Source organism: Silene latifolia, chromosome Y (genome assembly GCF_048544455.1).
Source record: "Silene latifolia isolate original U9 population chromosome Y, ASM4854445v1, whole genome shotgun sequence".
Taxonomy (NCBI): domain Eukaryota; kingdom Viridiplantae; phylum Streptophyta; class Magnoliopsida; order Caryophyllales; family Caryophyllaceae; genus Silene; species Silene latifolia.
The window spans coordinates 32,802,826-32,826,263 of NC_133538.1; the positions used below are offsets into that span (position 1 = coordinate 32,802,826).

Consider the following 23,438-nt stretch of genomic DNA (forward strand, 5'->3'; position numbering starts at 1 on the left):
GAGATAAATGTGAAACATCACTTTTGGTCGTGTCTGCCACAGTAATAAGAGTACCAGCCCGCAAACTGTATTGTTAATAATCATACGTATACACTGTACATGTTCAATTTTTTGTAATCCGACAATTCCGTCAATGCTTGTACTTCATGGATGCTAGTAGAGCGTAGGAATGCGCAAAAAATTCTCTCCAGTACTCCACCCTCTCCAGTACCTTCCAGTGCCTTTTAAAGGTCCAGATTTTATTTTGGAACAATCTAACGGTTCGCTGTTTTGAAGAGGCGTAGAGGGAATAATAATTTTATATTGTTGTATTAGAGGAAATGGAAGGAAATGGAGAGAAGGGGTAATGGAGAGGATCCATCCTCGTAGGAATGCTACTACTGAAAGAACACATGAGAAAACAATTCAAATAATCATCATTCAGATGGGTAAAGAACTAAAGAAGGTTGGATTATATTGCACATACAACAAATATAGTGCCTTGAAGTTGAATATGTTATATGGATGTACAAAAACATAAAGAGGGAAAAAGAAGAAATCACAAAAGAGAGGCTAAAAATACAAACTCAATTAAGCAACGCAAATATGGCAGTTCGCCATATGGATTGAAGACATCACTTCAGCGAACTTGCTTGGTTGCCAGAGAGCATTCAACTAAGCAACTCCATCAGTAAACAAATAGGAGAAGTTCCAACATCTGTACGCTTACTTGGTACGCCTTAAATATGGAACAGCTCCCTTGTCTCGTGATATTTGGGGCCTCATGACAGTTCGCTGAATGTGTACAGTAGGTTTCTTTACAGCGGCTCTATTTCTCATCTCCGCGCTACCAGTTAGGCATAACAACAACAACAACAACAACATCAGAGCCTTAATCCCAAAATGATTTGGGGTCGGCTGACATGAATCATCCTTTCGAAGGCGGAAAAATATGTCAAATCCTAATGCTCAATATTGTCCATACAAAGTATTTACTCAAGCTTAACCAACAACATTATCCCGAAGCCTTATAAGGCTCCCATCCATCGCGAGGTAGGGAAGGCTATATAATTATATATACGTATCCATACCCCTCAAAACATAGAGAAGTTGTTTCCAACTGACCCATACTGAAAATTGTGCACAAATTGACCAAGTGGTGCTTCACAACACCTCAGAGAACCTTTTTTCTTCACTACATGATATTTAGAAACCACGGGATTGTTTTTTTTTTTTCCTTGCTCCACTGCAAGTTCAAGCAGCCAAGGAGTACTAACAGAGTAACAGGAGAAGAAACACTAATCCTAGCTATGGCTGCAATAGGAAGCAGTAAACTCCTGCATATCTTGATAGGAACAAATCCATTATCCCATATGCACAATTTCAATCAACTTTACTGTCAAGTAGCAGCCATATATGAAAAATGTAATGAATACCTGTATTCAACTTTTGCCTTTCTCATTATGTTGCTCTTCAAATTGGAGGAAGTGCTTGAGGCTCCAAACGCTGAAAGTAACATCATTTCAAATAGTGAAAATATAAGCATGGAAAGGTGATGTGATTAAAACCGAATCTTATTTTGGAAATAATGCTTAAAACTAAAAAATTGTTGTTTTGGTTCGGAATTGAAAGTATTTGTCAAAATCAATGTTGTTAGGATCAAGATCCTACTTTGGATCTATGAGCTTCCTAAGATCGAATAGGTAGGATCGGATTGTAGAATCGTACGATCCTACAAATTAACTAAATAATATATTTATGTTATCAAAATATGTTAAAATATCGTGTATAAATCGCAAAACGCTATTATCTTAGCATGTGCCTACTAATTATTCTGATTTATTGTAAATTTTTATCTTAAAAGTCATATATAAAATTTTAGTAACTGAAAAAATTGAAATGTTAATAGTGTAGGATCGGTGTATAATCGTAGGATCGTAAAATCGGGTTAAGATTCTATTTTGATAAAATTTTACACAAGTTGAATCGTAAGATCCTACCTAGGATCGGGATCGGTCACCACTTTTTGGATCGTAGAATCGTAAGATCCTACGATCCGGATCGGGAGTTTAACAACAATGGTCAAAATGGTGTCCACGTAGAATTGGAAAAAGACACGCCATTCACAATAGCGTGTTTAATAAATAAACAATTGTCAAAGACAAGCCATCCGCAGTATTATTTTTTTTTTTTTTTTTTTTTTTTTGTAATTTCACATGCAAACACGCCATTTTGACATACTTATGATTCCGAACCAAAACGGCAATTTCTTTACCATTATTTTGAAAAGATATTTCATTAAAACCACTGAATAACAACAAAACTACGTCCACAAAAACTCCGTTTCTTAGAAGAGGGTGGAGCCTTTGCAATAAACTGGATTTGCCGACTTTGCTTTCCTACAATTGACGTGTACAAAAATTCAGTATCTAAGAAGTCCTGTCTAAATGGCAATTACATTAAGGAGGAGACACAAACTCGGTGCAAAATGGAATTACGGGCATTTTCATTCTTGAATGATTGTGCCAGTCGCTCTAATGATTGCTTCTGGATCTCATTCTGCTCCTTTAACTTTGCCTGCAAAATAATAGCATGACTTCAGATCTTGAATGGTAATCAAGTTAATGGCATTGTACGTTTATTCAAACATGGATTAAAGGGCACAAGCTTTACTCCATTCCAAAAGAAGAAAGCAAAAATGTGAAAGATATGTGAACATTTACACAAGTGAGGATTACCTGATACAGTTGCCTCCATTTATATGACACTCTTTCCTTTGCCATCCTGTCCACAACTATTTCTACATTCTTTGCACCAAATTTTACCTCGTAGTATTTCTTCCAGAGTCTATCAGTAATTGGACTTAGATCCCTCTCCTACACGTGGAACATATAACAAGATTAAAACTAACTGAAATTTCAAGGACAATCAATTACACGGGCCATACAGGAATGATGCATCTTACAATGTTAGCATTTTCAATATGCATCAACTCCTCCACTGTACAATGGGGTAAAATGCGCTCAAGAAGATGTGAATCTGTGTCGCCAACATCACCAATGTATTTAACATTATCAATTGCGGTTTGAACACACAGATCAACCAAAGATGGAGCCTTTCCATTTCCCTGTCTATTTCTGCCAGAAAAAAGTAAGTTCCCCGATTTCATATTGCCAGAGCCTTCTGTACCCTAGAAACTACAGAGATATAAAGTCAGAAGTTTCTGTATTTGTGGACAAACAAAAGCAAAATGAATGCAACAGTTCACAAAAAGCGAAAATATTAAGCAGATGAAAGCATGAACATGTATTGGTGGAGAGCAATATACAAGCTGTTGGAGCTTGTGTCCTCCACAAATTAGTGTGATAACATTTATAAATCTCTTATAGGTTCACAAGGGTATACTTCGTATTTTATCAGTTGATTAACGATTACCTAATAACGCTTGGCTTGCTAGAAAGTTTGACGTTATCATCATACTGATGGCGGTAATCAACTGGTCCCTAAAAGTCACACCTAAAGGATGTGTTTGAGAAATGTGATTATGGAAATGTAATCACATTGATGCCTTATATGACTAAAAGGTTAGTTCAAGTATTTGACTAAACAGTTAGTCAACGTGTTGATGAGACGATTATTTAATGCCGATTAAATAATATTAGCTGAGACGAATTAATTGTCAATTCGTAAATTAAATATAATAGGTTATATTTAATAAATGTATATAATGTTAGCTTAAACGAATTAAGATGTTAATTCGTAATTAAATGTAATCAATTATATTTAATTAGCAAATTATAAATATGCGATATTTATAGTTAATGTATATATTATACGATATTGTCATAATAAATGATTCCGTACCGGTGTTAAGTGTGTGGACTTATTAATACAGGAGGACATTAATGACAATTTATAATTAATACACATTTGTACATTTAAAAAACCAACCAAAAATAAGAAGATATTTTTCTCCTTATTGTTGGTGAATTTTCGGTCAAAGGGAAATAAAAAAGGAAGAAATAAATCTTCCCATTTCACTCCCATTTTGGCCGAATTAGAGAAGGAAAAAAAGAAAAAAAATCTTCCCTATTTTCACTCCATATTTTCGGTTATAATAAGAGTGAAAGGAGGATTATTTTTTTACTTGTTTTTCTTTTCACAAAACTCTCATCAAAACAAAAACCCTAAATTTTATTTTAGAAATTAGGGTTCCTCTTCAAGTAAAAGGGGATCGATTCTAGCAAGAAGAAAAGGGCATATCTCATATCATTTTGGGGGCAACTGATAGGTGAATATCATTGCGATATTATTCTTAGGCCGATTTCGCTAGGACCGAAGGTTGATTTTATAATCTCTCTATTTTGTTTATGCAAATTTCTTTTATGACTAGTTTTCATTTTAATAATTTCGTTATAATCCTTATTATGTTAATGGAAGTATACCGATATTTCCCACAAGTGGTATCAGAGCCAAGGCCACAAAATTATTTTGATGATTATCATAATTGATTTAAACAAATTTTCGAGAAAAAAAAAGGGAGGTTTCGGCTGTCAAAATTTTTTTGGGCCGTAGGGTTCATTTTTTTGCCGTTTGCTTTTGTTTTTTTTGGTGATTTTGATAGGCTATCGCACACCTATGCAAAGATAATATTTATACCCTAGCAAAACAAATGAATGTAGTACGTAGGGGTCGAACCACAGAGAGACGAGAGTTGTTAATTAGTTGTTATGGAGTGAATTTTACCTCGGTAGGTTAACGGTTGATTGATTGGTTTGGTTTGATGTGATGATAAAACAATAATAAAGAAAATGTCTAGGGAGGTCGGGTCACACATGCTAATTATGTAAATGCTCATGTCAAGTTAGGAAGTTGATTTTACGATAAATGTTTAGGCTTAAAGACACCCACCTTACGATATTAGTGTCAACCATAGACCGGGTCCTAGAGAAACTCTCGTCCATGACTAGGTCGTCCTACTACACATGCTTAGTCTAATTTAATTCCGTGCCTCTCGACTTTTAGAATGAATGAACAAACTTAATCAATGAATAAGGCCTTTAAACATAGATTAAACATTATGGTGCAAACATGTGATAGAAACAATTATACAATATTAACTTATCCTTATTTTGACATTTACAAATTACTTAATCATGCATGACTTCCTTTATTCCCTAGACAAAGGTAAATTATTCTAACATTGTGAAAATATAAACTAAACTAATGCTAAATGAAATGATAAATAATATAATTAAAATAAAAATAAAATTACCTTGAATAAAAATAGAAGAACAATTGCAAATGGAAATAACTTGGAATAAATCTTGAACTTGATAATAGAAATGTTGTAACAAACTAATACAAGCTAAACTAAACTAAACTAAACTACTAATATTTAGAGAGAATTTTGGAATAAAAAATATATGTGAATGGTGTGTAGTGTGTGAGATCAGCATCTCTTATATAGGAAATAAGGGAGTAAACTTTGTAGAGGAATCCCAAAATGTCATCCTAAACACACTCTTAATTTTCCTTCAATTCTTGAGTAATTGCCAAAAGGAATCCCATGCAAATTCTTAATGCCTCTTTAATCACATGGTTAAATGTGATATTAGCATCCAAAGCTTTTCTTAGCATTCAATATTTTCCACCATAATTTGGACTTTGAATTTGGGCTTGACTTGCATATTGACTTTGCTTTCATTTTCATTTTGATCCAACACTTTCTTCATGCAAAATCCATGCACTTCCAACACTTAGTCCAATCTTGCTCTCATACTTAGCCTTGCTTCTAGTGCTAGCATATTTTATAGTACTTTAGCTCATTTAGCTCATTTTCCTACAAAACACATTTGAACACACAATTGCACTAGAAACACAATATTAGCTTAAAAACACTTTGATAAGTGCTAAATGATATATAAAATCAAACTAATATGAGAGGTTAAAATGTATAAAATATGTACTTATCAAACTCCCCCAAGCTAAGTCCTTGCTTGTCCTCAAGCAAGATCATCCCAACATTGCAAATCCCAAGCAGCTAACAAGCAATTGATTCAAATCCCGAAAACACATGGGTATAAGGATAAGCAAAATCATGGATGAGATTTACATGGCGGCGTAGCGTGGATGACTTCAAGTAAACTTTTCGGCTCTTGCATGATCTTTTGACTTTCGGACTCTCACGATCCACTCATAACTCAATTTTGTGTAAAAGGACATTTTGTGATTAATCACTCAACAATCCTCGACTCATGAGAGTGTGCCCGCAATCTAATATGGTAATCAATTCAAAACTCTAAGACAAAACAATCAAATGCAAGCATGTAAAGAAGCCAAGGGTAAGAAGAAGGTAAATAAACATGGGCAAGAAAGGGGAACAAATGAGTTATGGTAATGTGGAGCTAAGTCAAGCTAGCAACTACCAAAATGTAAAGGTGCTCAATCCCAATTACAACCCAATTTGCAATTTAATCATAAGTAAACTCTCCAAAATATATGAATAATGTATGAGAATTTCTCACATCAACTTCTTCTTCTCTTTTTTCCTTTTTAATTCATACTTCTTCTTTTTTTCATTTTCTTTCATGCTTTTTTTTTTCATTTCTTTTTCTCAACTTTTTTTTTTCCTTCTTGATTTTTTCCATTTCAATTCATCATCACTTTTTCTTCTTTTCTTTCTTGAGCATTAAGACCAAGCTCACATGATATTCCAAACTTTGAACCAAATCCCAATTGAGCACCCAAACAAAACCAAACAAAGCTACTAGCTCAACAAGGTAGGCAAATTATAATGTAGCTAAAGATAAATGTTTGTGAAGGGGTCAAAAAGGCGAATATAGTCATGTGAATGGCTCCAAAATGCTATAACAAATGAATGCATGCTTAACAAGAGATGAAATAAAGACCATACTTGTGCGTTTTGATGTAACACACAACATAAGGAGACCTACACTCACCTAAGAGAGACCAGATATGGATGCATTGGTCTAAAGAAGGCTCTACCTTACCATTTTGTGGCTTGCCAAAAGTCAAGATCAAGCTTACTTAGTCCAAAATCCATCTTCCACCTACTATGTCAAGACATCCTCATGCATGCTATATCCCGTCAAAAGTAGCGAATCAAGAGTTATCAAGCCAAAAATGGGACAAACAAGAGAGCATAAGTAGGACAAGTAAAGAATTAGAAGGAAAAATTCACACAAATTTTTCAAAAATTCTCACTAAATCTATACTAACTAAATGCAAACTAACTAATGTGCAAATGCAATCTCCCCCCAAGCTAAACATAACATTGTCCTCAATGTGCCAACAATTAAATTACTCAACTAAACCACAAAAATGGTTCAAAGCACATAAACAAGAACGATAAGAGGTCATATTTAATGGGTTGCGAGAAATAAACTAAAGTGCAAAACAAAGAAAACTTACTAGACTAACGAGCCTCCCCCAAGCTAGCATAAACATTGGGAGATTTCTCCATTTAGCATCTCATAAAAAAAAATGGGTCAAATTTCCGGTGGGTACTTTGTCCTTGATGCTAATAGAGGTTTTCGGAGGTGATTTGATTGGGAAATGAAGAAAAATGGAGAGAAGGAGTACCGTCCTCTGCTTTTGAAGCATATAGAAAAGATTTAGCATATCCCGTATTTTATTAAAACGCGCAAAAAGGAAGAAAGTCACGACCCCGATCGGGGTGGTCAACCCCGATCGGGGTTGACCGTTGACTTTTTTTTTTTAATTTTTTTTTTTTTTGAAAAAAAACGTAATGTTACGACCCCGAACGGGGTTACAACATGGGGTAGTATGCTATCCTTCAAAACGCCTCTTCTCCTCTTCAAACACCTACAAATCACAACTCAAAATAACTAATTAGTCTAATATTTATTCCTAATTTTAATAAAACATGAAATTGCGTAAAAAGTGAAATAAAAACAAACTAGTTTTTTTGCTAATGGATCCTCCATCGTCCTCTAAAAAGCACGTCAATGCCCTTAGAAGTCTATCATATATCTGCGCATGAGCAACATGTAAGCATATGTACGCAATTGATAAGATATAAGTATGAAAGATCAAAGGCAAAAAAGGATGAATCTTATCAAATTGCTCATGAGAGATTTCAAATAGAACCACCGTACTCCACTCGTCAGCAAGAAAAGGAGCATCATGCTTAAGACCATAAAAATAATCGTTAGTGCACAAATTATAATTATAATCGGTCTCAAATTGGTGGTATGAAAACTCTAAGTGGTAGGACTCGTCAAAAATGGGGGGTTCATCCCACTTAACCTCTATTTTAGCATCACTAAGTCCTTCTTCAACCTTAACATCCTCCACGAAAGGATTGTCAAAGGGGTCTAAGGTCTCGTGTAAAACCTCATCCTTTTCATTATATTCGAGCCCGGCATCGTCCATTGTGAGTGTGTTATCGATTACAAGGTCAATGTCATCAACATGAGTCTCTAAATTACCAATTGGAATGACATTAGGGGGACTTTTAGAAGAAAAAGTCGGACTATCATCATCGTCATCTAATAAGTCAAAATCATTAGATTTAAAAGACTCACATTGGGGAGGTAAAAAGGCAAAATGAGAAAAGATAGGCTCACGTGGTCTCGGTTTCTCTTGAGAATTTTTTTCCAAACGAGCCTGTAACACTTTAAGCTCCTCTTCGATGCGCCAATAATGGAATTGGCGTGATACCTCCCGCAAATGACTTTGGCTAGCCATGAAATCAAAGAAATCCCAAAGTTCTAGCCCCGTCATATAGTAGACACTCCCATTACTCAAGTTTAGAGCTATTTCTCGGGTCTCCAAATTCATGCCATTAAGTGCGAATTGAACCATGTAATCCCCATCAAGGACATGTCCAAGAGAGAGGAGACTATCGCAAAAATGATTGAATCGGGCAAGATAGTCATGAAAGGGCTCGTCTTTGAGTTGTGGGACAAATTCATAATTCATTATGAAAGGCCAATAGCTTTATTACCTACAAAAATAGGCACTAAAACTACAAGAAAACGGTGAGATGAATCTCAAGGAACAAGTGTTCCTCGAGACAAAATAAAATAAGATAAAATTCAACAACTAATTAGCAAACAAAACCGTCTCCCCGGCAACGGCGCCAAAATTTGATAGGCTATCGCACACCTATGCAAAGATAATATTTATACCCTAGCAAAACAAATGAATGTAGTACGTAGGGGTCGAACCACAGAGAGACGAGAGTTGTTAATTAGTTGTTATGGAGTGAATTTTACCTCGGTAGGTTAACGGTTGATTGATTGGTTTGGTTTGATGTGATGATAAAACAATAATAAAGAAAATGTCTAGGGAGGTCGGGTCACACATGCTAATTATGTAAATGCTCATGTCAAGTTAGGAAGTTGATTTTACGATAAATGTTTAGGCTTAAAGACACCCACCTTACGATATTAGTGTCAACCATAGACCGGGTCCTAGAGAAACTCTCGTCCATGACTAGGTCGTCCTACTACACATGCTTAGTCTAATTCAATTCCGTGCCTCTCGACTTTTAGAATGAATGAACAAACTTAATCAATGAATAAGGCCTTTAAACATAGATTAAACATTATGGTGCAAACATGTGATAGAAACAATTATACAATATTAACTTATCCTTATTTTGACATTTACAAATTACTTAATCATGCATGACTTCCTTTATTCCCTAGACAAAGGTAAATTATTCTAACATTGTGAAAATATAAACTAAACTAATGCTAAATGAAATGATAAATAATATAATTAAAATAAAAATAAAATTACCTTGAATAAAAATAGAAGAACAATTGCAAATGGAAATAACTTGGAATAAATCTTGAACTTGATAATAGAAATGTTGTAACAAACTAATACAAGCTAAACTAAACTAAACTAAACTACTAATATTTAGAGAGAATTTTGGAATAAAAAATATATGTGAATGGTGTGTAGTGTGTGAGATCAGCATCTCTTATATAGGAAATAAGGGAGTAAACTTTGTAGAGGAATCCCAAAATGTCATCCTAAACACACTCTTAATTTTCCTTCAATTCTTGAGTAATTGCCAAAAGGAATCCCATGCAAATTCTTAATGCCTCTTTAATCACATGGTTAAATGTGATATTAGCATCCAAAGCTTTTCTTAGCATCCAATATTTTCCACCATAATTTGGACTTTGAATTTGGGCTTGACTTGCATATTGACTTTGCTTTCATTTTCATTTTGATCCAACACTTTCTTCATGCAAAATCCATGCACTTCCAACACTTAGTCCAATCTTGCTCTCATACTTAGCCTTGCTTCTAGTGCTAGCATATTTTATAGTACTTTAGCTCATTTAGCTCATTTTCCTACAAAACACATTTGAACACACAATTGCACTAGAAACACAATATTAGCTTAAAAACACTTTGATAAGTGCTAAATGATATATAAAATCAAACTAATATGAGAGGTTAAAATGTATAAAATATGCACTTATCAGATTTATTTCCATTTAGATATTTCTTATTGTTGTTTTAATCAGTTAAAATGATTATATGAAGAATTGGTAGATGTTTGATTTAATGAAAGATTAAGTTAAAATGTAAATGGAAATCGTCTTGTTGATGATGTTAAAATTGTTTTTGCTATATAGTTTTTGGCATATACGGTTAATCATGTTTCATTAATTAATATGCTAATCTTGTTCTAATAGCAACTATAAACGATTTTGTTCATCTTAAAAATTTTTGGGCTGTTTTGTTTTTGATTCAACCGAGTACAATAAAAAGAAAACTGTTTTTTTTTGTTGTTGTTAGGGCATTTTGCCGAAAGAAAAAAAAAAGGTTTTAGGGTTTTTCTTTGGCTAATGTCGAGGGCTGGAAAAAAAAATCTGCTTTTTTGTTTTGTTTCGGTTATTGAGGAATTACCGAGAGTTTAAAAAAAAAAATTGTTTTGTTTTTTTTGCTTTTGCCGAGACAATTTAAAAAAAGAGGTTTCTTTTGTTTTTGTTATGGCCAATATTGATTATACATTAAATCAATAATGTATGATTAATTGTTATGAAGAAGTTCACAATTTAAGATACCTAATTATTTTAAAGAAGTTTAAAATATTGATGGATTAAATTCATATTACAAGTTTAATATGAATTAAGATTGAAATTAATGTGAGTAATTAAGGAATTGTCACTTAATTCGATCATTTAAATAGGTGGTTTGGGTAAAATTAATCTACATAATTAAGGAATTATGTCTTGCATGTTTAATTTATTTAGTTGATGTATTTTTTTTGTTGAATGAATCGTTGAATGGATTTATTTACGTATTTTTTTTTTACAATCGGTTGTAATTTGTAATACCTAGTGTGGCCTTAGTTAAATTATGTTTTCGTAATGATGGAAACATAATTTTTAATGTAATTTGAGATCTCGTATCTCCGTTTGGTTTTCTTTATTTATTACGGTTTTGAAATTAGAATGTAAATAGGTTTATCGTGTAATTTTAAATTGTAATTTTTGAGAAGACTAAAGATGGAGATTGGAGCTCACTCCCGCTACATGGACCAAGATGGAACATCAAGACAAACTTATCGGGTCCAAGGATGGATTCCAAAATTGTATTTAATGTTCATTTTGGTAGATAGGCCACACTAGGACTTTTTATTGCTTTTACGTTTTCCATTCCTATTGCTTTTCATTCACATGATAGTTAATGCATCATATTCCGCCTAAATCAAACCACCTACTACTAAAATGCATGAAAATTGACTCATATAGATTGTATGTTAGTTTTCATAGACATACAGATGTCACTCAGTTTAAGCCATCACCTTAGTTTATTCATTCACGCATGCTAGATATTAGTTCACTTAAAATGAATTAAAATAAAGTTAATGGGATTTTCCTCTAAAACGGAAATTGAGATTAGTATTTATAAGGGCAAACAACTATGAATCCCTTCTTCGTCGGTTGGCATAATATGACCCCTTCTACGTTGGGTAAGTAGTTTGTGTTGACTTAGTTTATCTCAACATTATAGTCCGAAGAGTTTCTCGTGATTATGATGGACTAAAGATAGAATTTACAGAAATTTATCGACCAAGAATTCTAACAGTAGAATTAGCCAAAAAGTTGGCTTATCAATTTACAGATAATTGAGTCTTGGGATCATTTATATAATTCTTGAGGGAGGTCAATTATATAAATGCTTGAGTCTTCGCTTATAACAGTTTTGCATTAAGACTTAAAATCATAACGATACATATGCTTATTATTTTTATTCTTCTTTTCAAAGTGTAGAATACGTTTATTTTGATAATACTGTTACAACAAATGGCTGAAAATAACGAAATCCCAATGCCGAGTGCCACACTTGGACGCGAGTCCTGGCTTAAAGTTTTTATGAACAACATGAATCAGTTCACTCGACTGAAGAATGATGAATCCAACTTTGCGGACTGGGAGGCAGCACTACGGAATGCTGTCATTGCTGACGGTAAGCTCAAGTACTTAACTGAGCCAATACCGGTAAACCCAGGCCCCAATGCACCAATGCAGGAGTTAACGAGTCCCTTGCTTATAGTGATTTCGTCATGGAAGCGGGTGCGATAAAGAACGTACTCATCTTTGCAATGGAAACTAATTTGCAGAGACGCTTCATTGCCCAAGGTGCAAACAAGATTTTCACCACGCTCACTAACGAGTTCTCAAAAGCACCGAGAATCGTTACTTATGAGCATACCTGTCGCTTCTTTGATGCGAAACTCCAAAAGGGCCAACCGGTCAGCCCACACATTCTTAACATGATTGAGAATGTCGAGAAATTGGAGGCACTTGATTGCAAAATCAGTGAGAGCATAGTCATTGACCGAATGCTTCATTCTCTTCATGATGGTTTTGCCCTTTTCAGGGCGAACTACTACATGAATGACTTGAAGAAAAGTTCTCATGAGCTACACTCACTTCTCGTACAGACCGAGAAGGATATGAAATTGAGTGGGAGCATGAAGCAGGATGTTCTCACGATTTCCAACAAGAATAAAGGTAAGGGCAAAGCTCCAGGCGACCTAACTATAGGTAAGCCGAAGTTCAAGAAGCCAGGAAACGGTAAGAGTGGGCTTGGTGAGACTAGTGGCTCACAAGGCAAGGCAAAGAGCAAGGGCGGTGACATTGAGTGCCACCATTGTCACAAGACTGGACATTGGAGGAGGAACTGTCCCGTGTACCGTGAGGACATAAAAGCAGGCCGCGTCGTTCCTGTTGGTATGTCATCTTATATTCATATGATTGAGATTAACCATGCAAGTTTCGGAACTTGGGTACTTGATACTGGTTGTGGTTCTCATCTGTGTAATCATTTGCAGGGCCTAAAAAACATCACACCTCTCGGAAAGGGTGATGTGGACCTGCGAGTCGGGAATGGAGCTAGAGTTGCTGCAGTCTCGAAGGGAACATACGTAATCCAACTCCCTAGTGGTTTTGAGTTATTTTTAAATAACTGTTATTATGTACCCAGTTTGTCTAAGAACATTATTTCAGTTTCCGTACTTGATAAAAACGATTTTTCATTTTTAATAAAGGATAATAGCTGTATTTTCTCTTTCAATGAAATGATCTATGACAAAGCAGTTTTCATGAATGGAATTTACATCTTAGATCAAACCACGGAAGTATTACACGTGAATAATAAGAAATTAAAGGTTGGTGACAAAGATCAAACCTATCTATGGCATTGTCGAATGGGACACATAAATGAAAAACGCGTGAAGAAACTCATCGATAATGGGACTATTCCCGCATTCGATTTTTCTACATATGGCACGTGTGAATCATGTCTCATTGGCAAAATGACTCGAATTTCATTCAAAGGTGTTGGAATGCGCGCTAGTGACCTATTAGGACTCACCATACGGATGTTTGTGGACCTATGTCAATTACCGCTAGAGATGGCTATAGATATTTTATCACTGTCACGGACAATTTGAGTAGATACGGATATGTCTACTTAATGAAGCATAAAAGTGAGTCCTTTGAGAAATTCAAGGAATACCAGAACAAGGTTGAGAACCAACTGAGTAGAAAGGTTAAAGCACTCCGTTCAGTTAGGGGTGGCGAATATCTTTCAAATGAGTTTGATCAACACCTTAAAGACTGTGGAATCGTTTTGTAGTTAACTCCACCTGGAACACCTCAATTAAATGGTGTGTCCGAACGGAGAAATCGAACCTTACTTGATATGGTTCGATCCATGATGAGTCACACGGTAGTACCTGATTCATTATGGGGTTTTGCTCTTTTGTCAGCTGCTCTTATACTTAACCGAAGTCCGACTAAAGTTGTCGACAAGACTCCATATGAAATGTGGAAGGGAACGTGTAGACACCTCGTTTCTGCACCTCCCGCAAACCACCAGGTGATGATTGGGCCGCATGTTTGATTCGCGGAACGATTTGTGACAGTTCGTAAGATTGTCGTCAAGTGATTGCTCAAATATTAAATGTCAACCTCTTAGTTGTCATGTACGTCCCGATACGGTCGTTTTGGCAGTAATTAGAGTACATTCGGAGTCCGGGTCAAAAACCGTCTCCATTTTCTGATAACTGTTAAATCCCGAGTCGGAATGTTCTGGAATGTTCCGGATATTTCTATTCCATATTTCATAAATTCTATCTTTTGGCAAATAATATCCTGTAATATTCATAAGATAATCGAATTATTTCCGTCCTACCATAACTCAAACGCGAAATCTTTCTTGAGAGGAAACCTCCCCGGGAATAGACGCAGCAGTCTTTGCGCCTCTTCCAGAGACGCATGGGCTGCTGCGCCTCTTCCCAGGCCCTTCTTTGCATGTCTTACGTATCTTTTTTTCATATCTTTCCGAGATTCACTTCCAAAGAGTCTCCGAAACCCTATTCCTCCGCGTGATTAGTATAAATAGGAGCCTTCGTTCCTCATATTTCTCACGCGAGTGTCCGCCCTTCTCTTCTCCCTTTGCATTCTAGACTTTGTTCTTACTAATTGGCGCCTACGTGCTTGGACTTCCGACCACGTAAGCTCGGATCCTTCCGGGTACCAGCCTCTCCGTTGCATGACCGACCAATTTGACCAACTACACTCAATCAACTTAAATTAATCAATCGTTTTCCTCTTACGAGGGCACTCTCTTTGCATTTGCATCGAGCATTCACTAGTCGATATCTTAGTTCATCTCGTTTCGTCAACATGTAAGTCTGAGGGTGTATAATCCTCTTTTATTTATTGTATTTTATTTATCGTATCATCGTTGTAAGATTTATGTCGAAAACACCATTAAAACTGATTTCCAAAATCGTGCTTTAAGACTCGTTTTTGCGGATTTCCGATGAGACAGACGTCAAGAAAAGACGCAAAGAATCGCTGCGCCTCTTCGAAGGAGCGCGATTCTGCTGCGCCTCTTCGTGAGGCCGCATGAGCTTCTGCTTCTTTTCTTCTTCTTAAAATCTCTGTAATTCTTGTGTTTGTTATTTGTTTCGTTTATTTTCTTTAATTCTTCATCACAATAGTTTAATATTCACATGTATATCGTATCATAATTCATCATTCATTAGTATGTTTTAATTATCACAAATCCGACTTAAATCCCTTATAATTCATATTTACGGGTTTTCGTCATTAAATTCAAACCCGGGTTTTAGAGGTTCAATTTGTTCATATTGAGTTTCTGGAATTCGTCATTGATATAATTTTCATCTCCTTATTCGCATATTCGTTGTATATCCGTCATATTTAGCCTAATTGACTTATTTCAACAGAGGACTCATTAATGTTTCCATCATAATTTCATGTAAATAATCCGTTTGCATCCGTCTCATCCATGTTTATCGCTTTCATGACCATCATTGACATGTAATAAAAGTATTAATCACTTTCATCCGAGTAAATATTTTAATCGATCCATAAAATTTCCAATTAACATTAACGATTTGCAGTTCCGGCTTCACGGCCAGAACTCACCCTTGGAACAGACGCAAAGAATCGCCGCGCCTCTTCCGAGGGCGATCTCTGCTGCGCTGTTCCAGATGATTTCGTCCCAACTCCGTTTCGCCTTGACCTAGTTTAATTAGTCCACGTATTAACTAACTAATATCCGTAATATCGCTAATTCCTGTTCGTTAATTTATTTCTTTTTATTCTTTTATTCGTTTTCTCAAATTATCCGTTTTAAAGGTATTTTCGACATAAATCGCCTATCCGATGTAATTAATGTAATTTTCATTATTGTAATTTATGATTATTGTATTTCTTTTATCATTTGTATGTTTCCACATGTAAATCAACATTAAATTCCAACTTCGACCCAATTGTTTGCTAATTACGTGTCAACCGACTTAGTTAATTCTCACATGCTAGGATTAAAACTTGGATGTTGCATTGCATGCATATAACCGACGATATATCAAGTACGAATAACTTCCCTAATCATTAGTAGAGGCCGCTATCGAGGCGGGCGGGATTAGGTGTTCGATCAAAAGAGCTTCCTAATACGTACCCTCACCCCTTACTCCAGATCTCCGTGAGCACCCGTGTTCATTGGCATCCACGAGAGTCATTCTAGACATAGAATGCTAAGGGTAAGGATTGCTTAGTGTTCATGTCACTACTTTGTGTCTTGACATGACACGAGGTATTCGAACGGTTCCAATTTCCCATAAAAATTGGTGGCGACTCCTTACAAAATGCAAACGCTTGTTTTTCGACCTTCACCAAGCGCCCCCGTGGGCGGCCCGCTGTCCACAGAACGGTCCCTAACTTGTCCTTTATTCGGGTTTGGGGCTGCGAGGCTTATGTCAAGTGGAGACACGAGGATAAGCTCGGCCCGCGATCGGTCAAGACATACTTTATTGGTTATCCTAAAGGAACGTTTGGTCATTACTTCTATTCGCCTACCGAACATCGAGTTTTTGTTACGACTAGTGCGACGTTCTTAGAGAAAGAATTTCTCGAGAACAAGACAAGTAATAGAACCTTCGAGCTGTCGGAGATTCCAGAACCAACAACCGAGGAACAGATGGAGGAAGTTGTTCCTCCAACTGATGATACGGTTAATATTCCTGAGGAACCTAGGAGGTCGGGTAGAGTCTCTAATCCTCCGGACAGATACATTGGTATGGTCGAGGAGAATGACGTTTTGCTCCTAGAGAGTAATGAACCCGCTACCTATAAATGTGCTATGGCCTGTTCCGACTCAAAGCTATGGCTCGAAGCCATGCAATCCGAGATGGACTCCATGTATGAGAATGACGTATGAGATCTTATTGATTTACCTAATAAGGCAAAACCTCTACAGTGCAAATGGCTTTACAAAATAAAACATTCTGTAGACGCGCAACCAGATACCTATAAGGAACGACTAGTGGCAAAAGGTTTCACTCAAGTGCACGGATTGCATTATGATGAAATTTTTGCACCTGTAGTCATGCTACGTTCCATTCGGATAATCTTAGCGATTGCCGCTTTTCATGATTATGAAATTTGGCAAATGGATGTGAAAACCGCCTTCTTAAACGGTTATTTGGAGGAAGAGTTGTACATGGTGCAACCCGAAGGTTTCATAGATCCTGAACATGCTAAGAAAGTATGCAAGCTTAAGCGTTCCATTTATGGACTTAAGCAAGCTTCTCGGAGTTGGAATCATCGTTTCGACCAGGTGATAAAAGAGTACGGTTTCACTCGACCGGTCGAGGAACCATGCTTATATATCAAGTCGAGTGGGAGCAAGATTGTATTCTTGATATTGTATGTCGATGACATACTCTTGATTGGGAATGACATTCCTCTCTTATCTTCGGTTAAAGGATGGTTGAAGAACCATTTCCAGATGAAAGATCTGGGTGAGGCACAACGCATATTGGGAATCCGTATCTACCGAGATAGATCACGACGGACGTTATCACTTAGTCAGGAGTCTTATTTGGATAAGATTCTTGAGAGGTTCAGCATGACCAACTCCAAGAAGGGGAACCTTCCAATGACGTCTGGGATGCAGTTGAGCAAGTCTCAGTCACCCACGACGCACCCACGATGCCTAAAGGGATTGAGCGCATGAGTCGTGTTCCTTATGCATCTGCAATAGGATCAATTATGTATGCCATGATATGCACACGTCTAGACGTGACATATGCATTGAGTATGACGAGTCGGTACCAAAAGAATCCAGGTGAAACACACTGGATAGCTGTTAAAACATCCTCAAGTATCTACGGAGGACTAAGGATAGGGTATTGACTTATGGAGGCGATACTAAGCTATGCGCAATCGGTTACGCAGATGCTAGGTTCCAAACGGATCGAGATGATTCAAAATCTCAGTCCGGGTTCGTCTTCTTCGTCTTCACTCTTAATGGTGCTGCGGTCAGCTAGAAGAGTTCCAAACAGAGTGTTGTAGCAGATTCTACCACTGAATTCGAGTACTATGCTGCTTCGGAAGCAGCTAAGGAAGCTATATGGATGCGTCAATTCTTACAAGGACTTACGATAGTTCCTAGTTCGAATGACCCGATCACCATCTATTGTGACAATAGAGGCGCCATCTTCCAGGCTAAGGAGTCTAAGTCTAGCAACAAATCTAGACATGTACATCGGAAAGCTCACCTGATCCGTGATTATGTGGAGCAAGAAGAGATAGTGATTGACAAGATAGCTTCGGATGATAACATCGCGGACCCTCTCACTAAACCGTTGAATTTTGATAAGCATGAAGGGCACGTTATTTCCATGGGAATTAAACGTGTTCCTGAGTTGTAGTAGTTGATTATGGATTTGATCTTTTTCATATACTATTTATAACTTCATCGTTTTTATAATATTCTGTTTTTCATGTGGATTGTACTGACAACATTGAACGCCACAAAGTGAACTGAATTACATTATATTTGTTTTGGTCCGTAATCGCCTTAATGAGTGATAACTCGGCTATTATATTGTGCGATCGATTGATGGTGGGTTCAACGGGCCATAAGTCAATCAGTTGGCTGATCGATCACAAATACGGGTTATAACGATACCTCGTAGGACAATTATTTTTTGGTGACAACGTAATGGAGTCCTAAATGTTTAAAAACATTCGGTGCCAGGTCGTGGATTGGACGTCCATTGTGTTCCTAGAGTCGATTCTTTTGACTATTGACTGTCTCTTGAGATTAAGGCAGGTTTTGGGTGACTTTGGTTTCTTTCTCATGGTCTGCCGTAACTGGAGACTAAGTAGATTTTTTCTGGGTCATTTCATACTGTGCTTACAATTGCAGGATTCGAGTTGAAGAAAATATCCAATCCTTATCAGGTATAGTTATTTCTCAGGGCCACTCGAGGAGTTGTAACTGAAATGCATGGCCATGCTCGAATGAAGATTCGTTTATCAGTTAAGTTACTCTCTAGTCGGGGAAACCACTCTTGATACGAATCACTTGTAAAATACGACCTTTGTGAATACAGATTTTGCAAATTGTTTTACATTGAGTGGGAGAAATTTTAGGATATGAGAATCGGTTATCGTACATACACTTGTGAGGACAAGTGGGAGTTTGTTGGAGCTTGTGTCCTCCACAAATTAGTGTGATAACATTTATAAATCTCTTATAGGTTCACAAGGGTATACTTCGTATTTTATCAGTTGATTAACGATTACCTAATAACGCTTGGCTTGCTAGAAAGTTTGACGTTATCATCATACTGATGGCGGTAATCAACTGGTCCCTAAAAGTCACACCTAAAGGATGTGTTTGAGAAATGTGATTATGGAAATGTAATCACATTGATGCCTTATATGACTAAAAGGTTAGTTCAAGTATTTGACTAAACAGTTAGTCAACGTGTTGATGAGACGATTATTTAATGCCGATTAAATAATATTAGCTGAGACGAATTAATTGTCAATTCGTAAATTAAATATAATAGGTTATATTTAATAAATGTATATAATGTTAGCTTAAACGAATTAAGATGTTAATTCATAATTAAATGTAATCAGTTATATTTAATTAGCAAATTATAAATATGCGATATTTATAGTTAATGTATATATTATACGATATTGTCATAATAAATGATTCCGTACCGGTGTTAAGTGTGTGGACTTATTAATACAGGACGACATTACTGACAATTTATAATTAATACACATTTGTACATTTAGAAAACCAACCAAAAATAAGAAGATATTTTTCTCCTTATTGTTGGTGAATTTTCGGTCAAAGGGAGATAAAAAAGGAAGAAATAAATCTTCCCATTTCACTCCCATTTTGGCCGAATTAGGCCCTGTTCTTTTGGACTTAAAGTCACTTAATTGAAGTTCATTTCAGATCCTATAAGTTCGATTCGATTCGATTCGAGATCCTATAAGTTCGATTCGATTCGATCTTATAAGTTCGATTCGATCCTATAAGTTCGATTCGATTCGATTCGATCCTATAAGTTCGATTCGAGATCTTATACCTCACTTAATTTAAGTTCACTTCAATCCTATATGTTCGATTCGAGATCGATCCTATAAGTTCGATTCGATTCGATTCTATAAGTTCGATTCGATTCGATCCCGTAAGTTCGATTGATTCGATCCTATAAGTTCATTCGATTCGATCGATTAGTTTCAGTCCAAAAGAACAGGGCCTTAGAGAAGGAAAAAAAGAAAAAAAATCTTCCCTATTTTCACTCCATATTTTCGGTTATAATAGGAGTGAAAGGAGGATTATTTTTTTACTTGTTTTTCTTTTCACAAAACTCTCATCAAAACAAAAACCCTAAATTTTATTTTAGAAATTAGGGTTCCTCTTCAAGTAAAAGGGGATCGATTATAGCAAGAAGAAAAGGGCATATCTCATATCATCTTAGGTGCAACTGATAGGTGAATATCATTGCGATATTGTTCTTAGACCGATTTTGCTAGGACCGAAGGTTGATTTCATAATCTCTCTATTTTGTTTATGCAAATTTCTTTTATGACTAGTTTTCATTTTAATAATTTCGTTATAATCCTTATTATGTTAATGAAAGTATACCGATATTTCCCACACAAGCATCAGGTTAGAATAGATTAAACACTCTCAAATTAGATCGGGACCATGATTGACCACCTATTTTCAATGCTATTGTCTTTTCATCTAAGGAAAAATTCTAAGATATCGGACATATAAGCCAAATATTTTTAAAAGAAGACCAGTGATGCTTCTATATATTCTGTACTGCATACTTTTCTGTGTGGGGGAAAAATAAAGAGGATGAGAGAAGGTAAAAAGAGTAAAAGACCAAGGGTAGCATCAAGAAAAAGTGCCTACATCTACCTGACAAGTCTAGCACATACGAAGAAACTATAGTGTTTGACAATCAGTGCGGGGAGCAAATCAAACGAATGGGTTTAAATTTAAAGGGTCGACAGAGTTGGAGAAAGATAAGTTCGGATAAGATTCAATCTGTAGGGGCTTTTCCACTTAGCCCGGTTTAGTACAAATGGAGTTTAATTTTGCAACCCAAAGACAACTTTACAGCTGAATGCACTCAAAAACCTTCTCTAGCACTTTGCATCCGATTATTTGTTCTTACTCCCTTTCTTTCAATTAGGATTTGTACTTAACATAGCTTTGTTGTTAGTACCGTTTTGATGATGAGTAGATAATCTCATTCTAGGGTTGAACGAAATCAACTGTTAGGATTAGAGGTTTTCATCAAAATCTTGATATAATTAATTAAGTTTACCCAAAATTAAAGGCCAAAATTAGTTAATTGAAGCTGACAACTCGGAACTCCGACTAAAGTGTGAAGTTTGAGGGATTAGAAGTCGAGAACGATAACATGAGGTTGATCAAACATGAAAGCAGCAGGCAGAAGATACAGAATAACCAAATTCCAACAGGTAATCGAATTATCTAAAGCATCCCAGTAAATATTTCCAATTTATACGAATTCCACAACATCAAACACAAATCAAATTTCAGCTTCAAAGGTCTCAATATTTCTCCAAGATTAGAGTTCTCCAAATTGTGATTACAATCATTAAATTACAATAAGAACACAGAAGCGTAAAAATTATTTTAAACACAAGAAGCTGAAAATTAGGGTTTATACCTGAAATAGGAGAAAGAAGAAGGGTGATATTGAAGGTGGTAGCCGTAAGCCGGGGGGTGATATGATGAACGAAATAAGGCAAAGGTTAGACAGGAACGGAATCAGATGGTTCAGATGTGATCAACGATAATTAGAACATGGGTTTGTCCCAATACGTCAACAATTATGAACGGTGGTTTTTAGGATCAGGGTTCAAAACCCTGTCATGGTTTCCTTGACAACAACAACAAATAAAATTATACTCCGTATCGCTTTTCGAGTTCTATAACGAAGCCCCTTTTTTAAAATGATCTAATATACTCTGAAATAAATAATAAATGATTGGTTATAATTCAAGGGTTTTATTAACGTTTAAAATATATAAATTTTTGATTTTTTATATGACAATCGAAAAAGTAATCAAATACTCCCGTTGTCCCGGTCATTTGTTTACATATTCCATTTTTTAGTTTCTCATTTAATTGTTTATCTTTCTAGGGGGGATTGGAAATTTTGAATTTCTTAGTTAAATTTTTTGATTTTTTTCGAGGTTTAACGACATTACCAATTTGCCCCGCTGAGATTCCCCCCTCCCTCCCTCCCTCTAACGGGGAATCTTGGCCCCGCCACTGTATACAGTAATAGCATTAAGATTTGGAATGAAAGTAGACTTAAGAATCTCAACAATCCCGAAAAAGATGATTCAGTTAGAAACATTATTAGTAAGAAAGAAATTTGGTGGGAGAAACCTGAAAATGGTTTCTGTTGAACCATATAGTATATATGTTTATGTTTTGATGATGTCAAGGTGCTTTATAATTTATATACTTGTTGCGCGTAATCGTTTGTCTAAGTCTTTTAGATTCGATTTATCTAATACAAGCAACAAAGGAAGTTGTGATGGAAGTATACAAGAGTCAAGCCTCAATTCAAGATCAAATGATGTGAAGATTCATTCAAGATTTATGTGAAGACGAAGTCCGTCTAAAGATTAATCAAGCTTGGATGATGACGTAGCCTATACTCGAAGATCTCCTTCAAGATTAGAATAGTATAAGTGATTATCTCGTAATGATAACCAATAATGAGTTTCTTGAATTAGTAAAGTTATAGCTTTGTAGCTATAACATTACAAGTAAAAGATCCCAATGTTATAGCTCTCTTACTATAACATTGAGATGCTGAGTTTACTATACACGACATATAATGTTTTAAAATTGTACTTGATAAAGTCCGGTTTAGTGCGGAGTTCGGTTCCTTGTTGAACGTTGACTAGTAGTCGTTTTGGGTCAACTTATGAGTTGGACCATGCTACTAATTAGGGTTTCAACAAAGCCTCTCTTAAAACCTAAATTCTAACCCATATATTGAGCTAGGGTTTGCACGAGTCACGAGG

General features: G+C 36.0%; 1 protein-coding gene across 1 annotated transcript; it reads right to left on the bottom strand.

Moving 5' to 3' along the window:
- Window positions 1-2,277: 2,277 nt before the first annotated feature.
- On the bottom strand, window positions 2,278-22,183 carry LOC141627816 (uncharacterized). Its single transcript, XM_074441032.1, has 5 exons — window positions 22,064-22,183; window positions 2,945-3,176; window positions 2,718-2,855; window positions 2,478-2,556; window positions 2,278-2,378 (listed from the first exon to the last, which is right to left on the bottom strand). The coding sequence occupies exons 2-5, from the start codon at window positions 3,146-3,148 to the stop codon at window positions 2,278-2,280; spliced, it is 522 nt and encodes a 173-aa protein (XP_074297133.1). The 5' UTR covers window positions 3,149-3,176; window positions 22,064-22,183.
- Window positions 22,184-23,438: the final 1,255 nt, after the last annotated feature.

Bases quoted from the DNA above. Each gene is read 5' to 3' on its own strand.
- LOC141627816 (XM_074441032.1), bottom strand. From the start codon at position 3,148: ATGAAATCGGGGAACTTACTTTTTTCTGGCAGAAATAGACAGGGAAAT. The intron at 2,856-2,944 runs GTAAGATGCATC...TTCCACGTGTAG, and splicing joins ATATTGAAAATGCTAACATT to GAGAGGGATCTAAGTCCAAT. The intron at 2,557-2,717 runs GTAATCCTCACT...ATTATTTTGCAG, and splicing joins AATGGAGGCAACTGTATCAG to GCAAAGTTAAAGGAGCAGAA.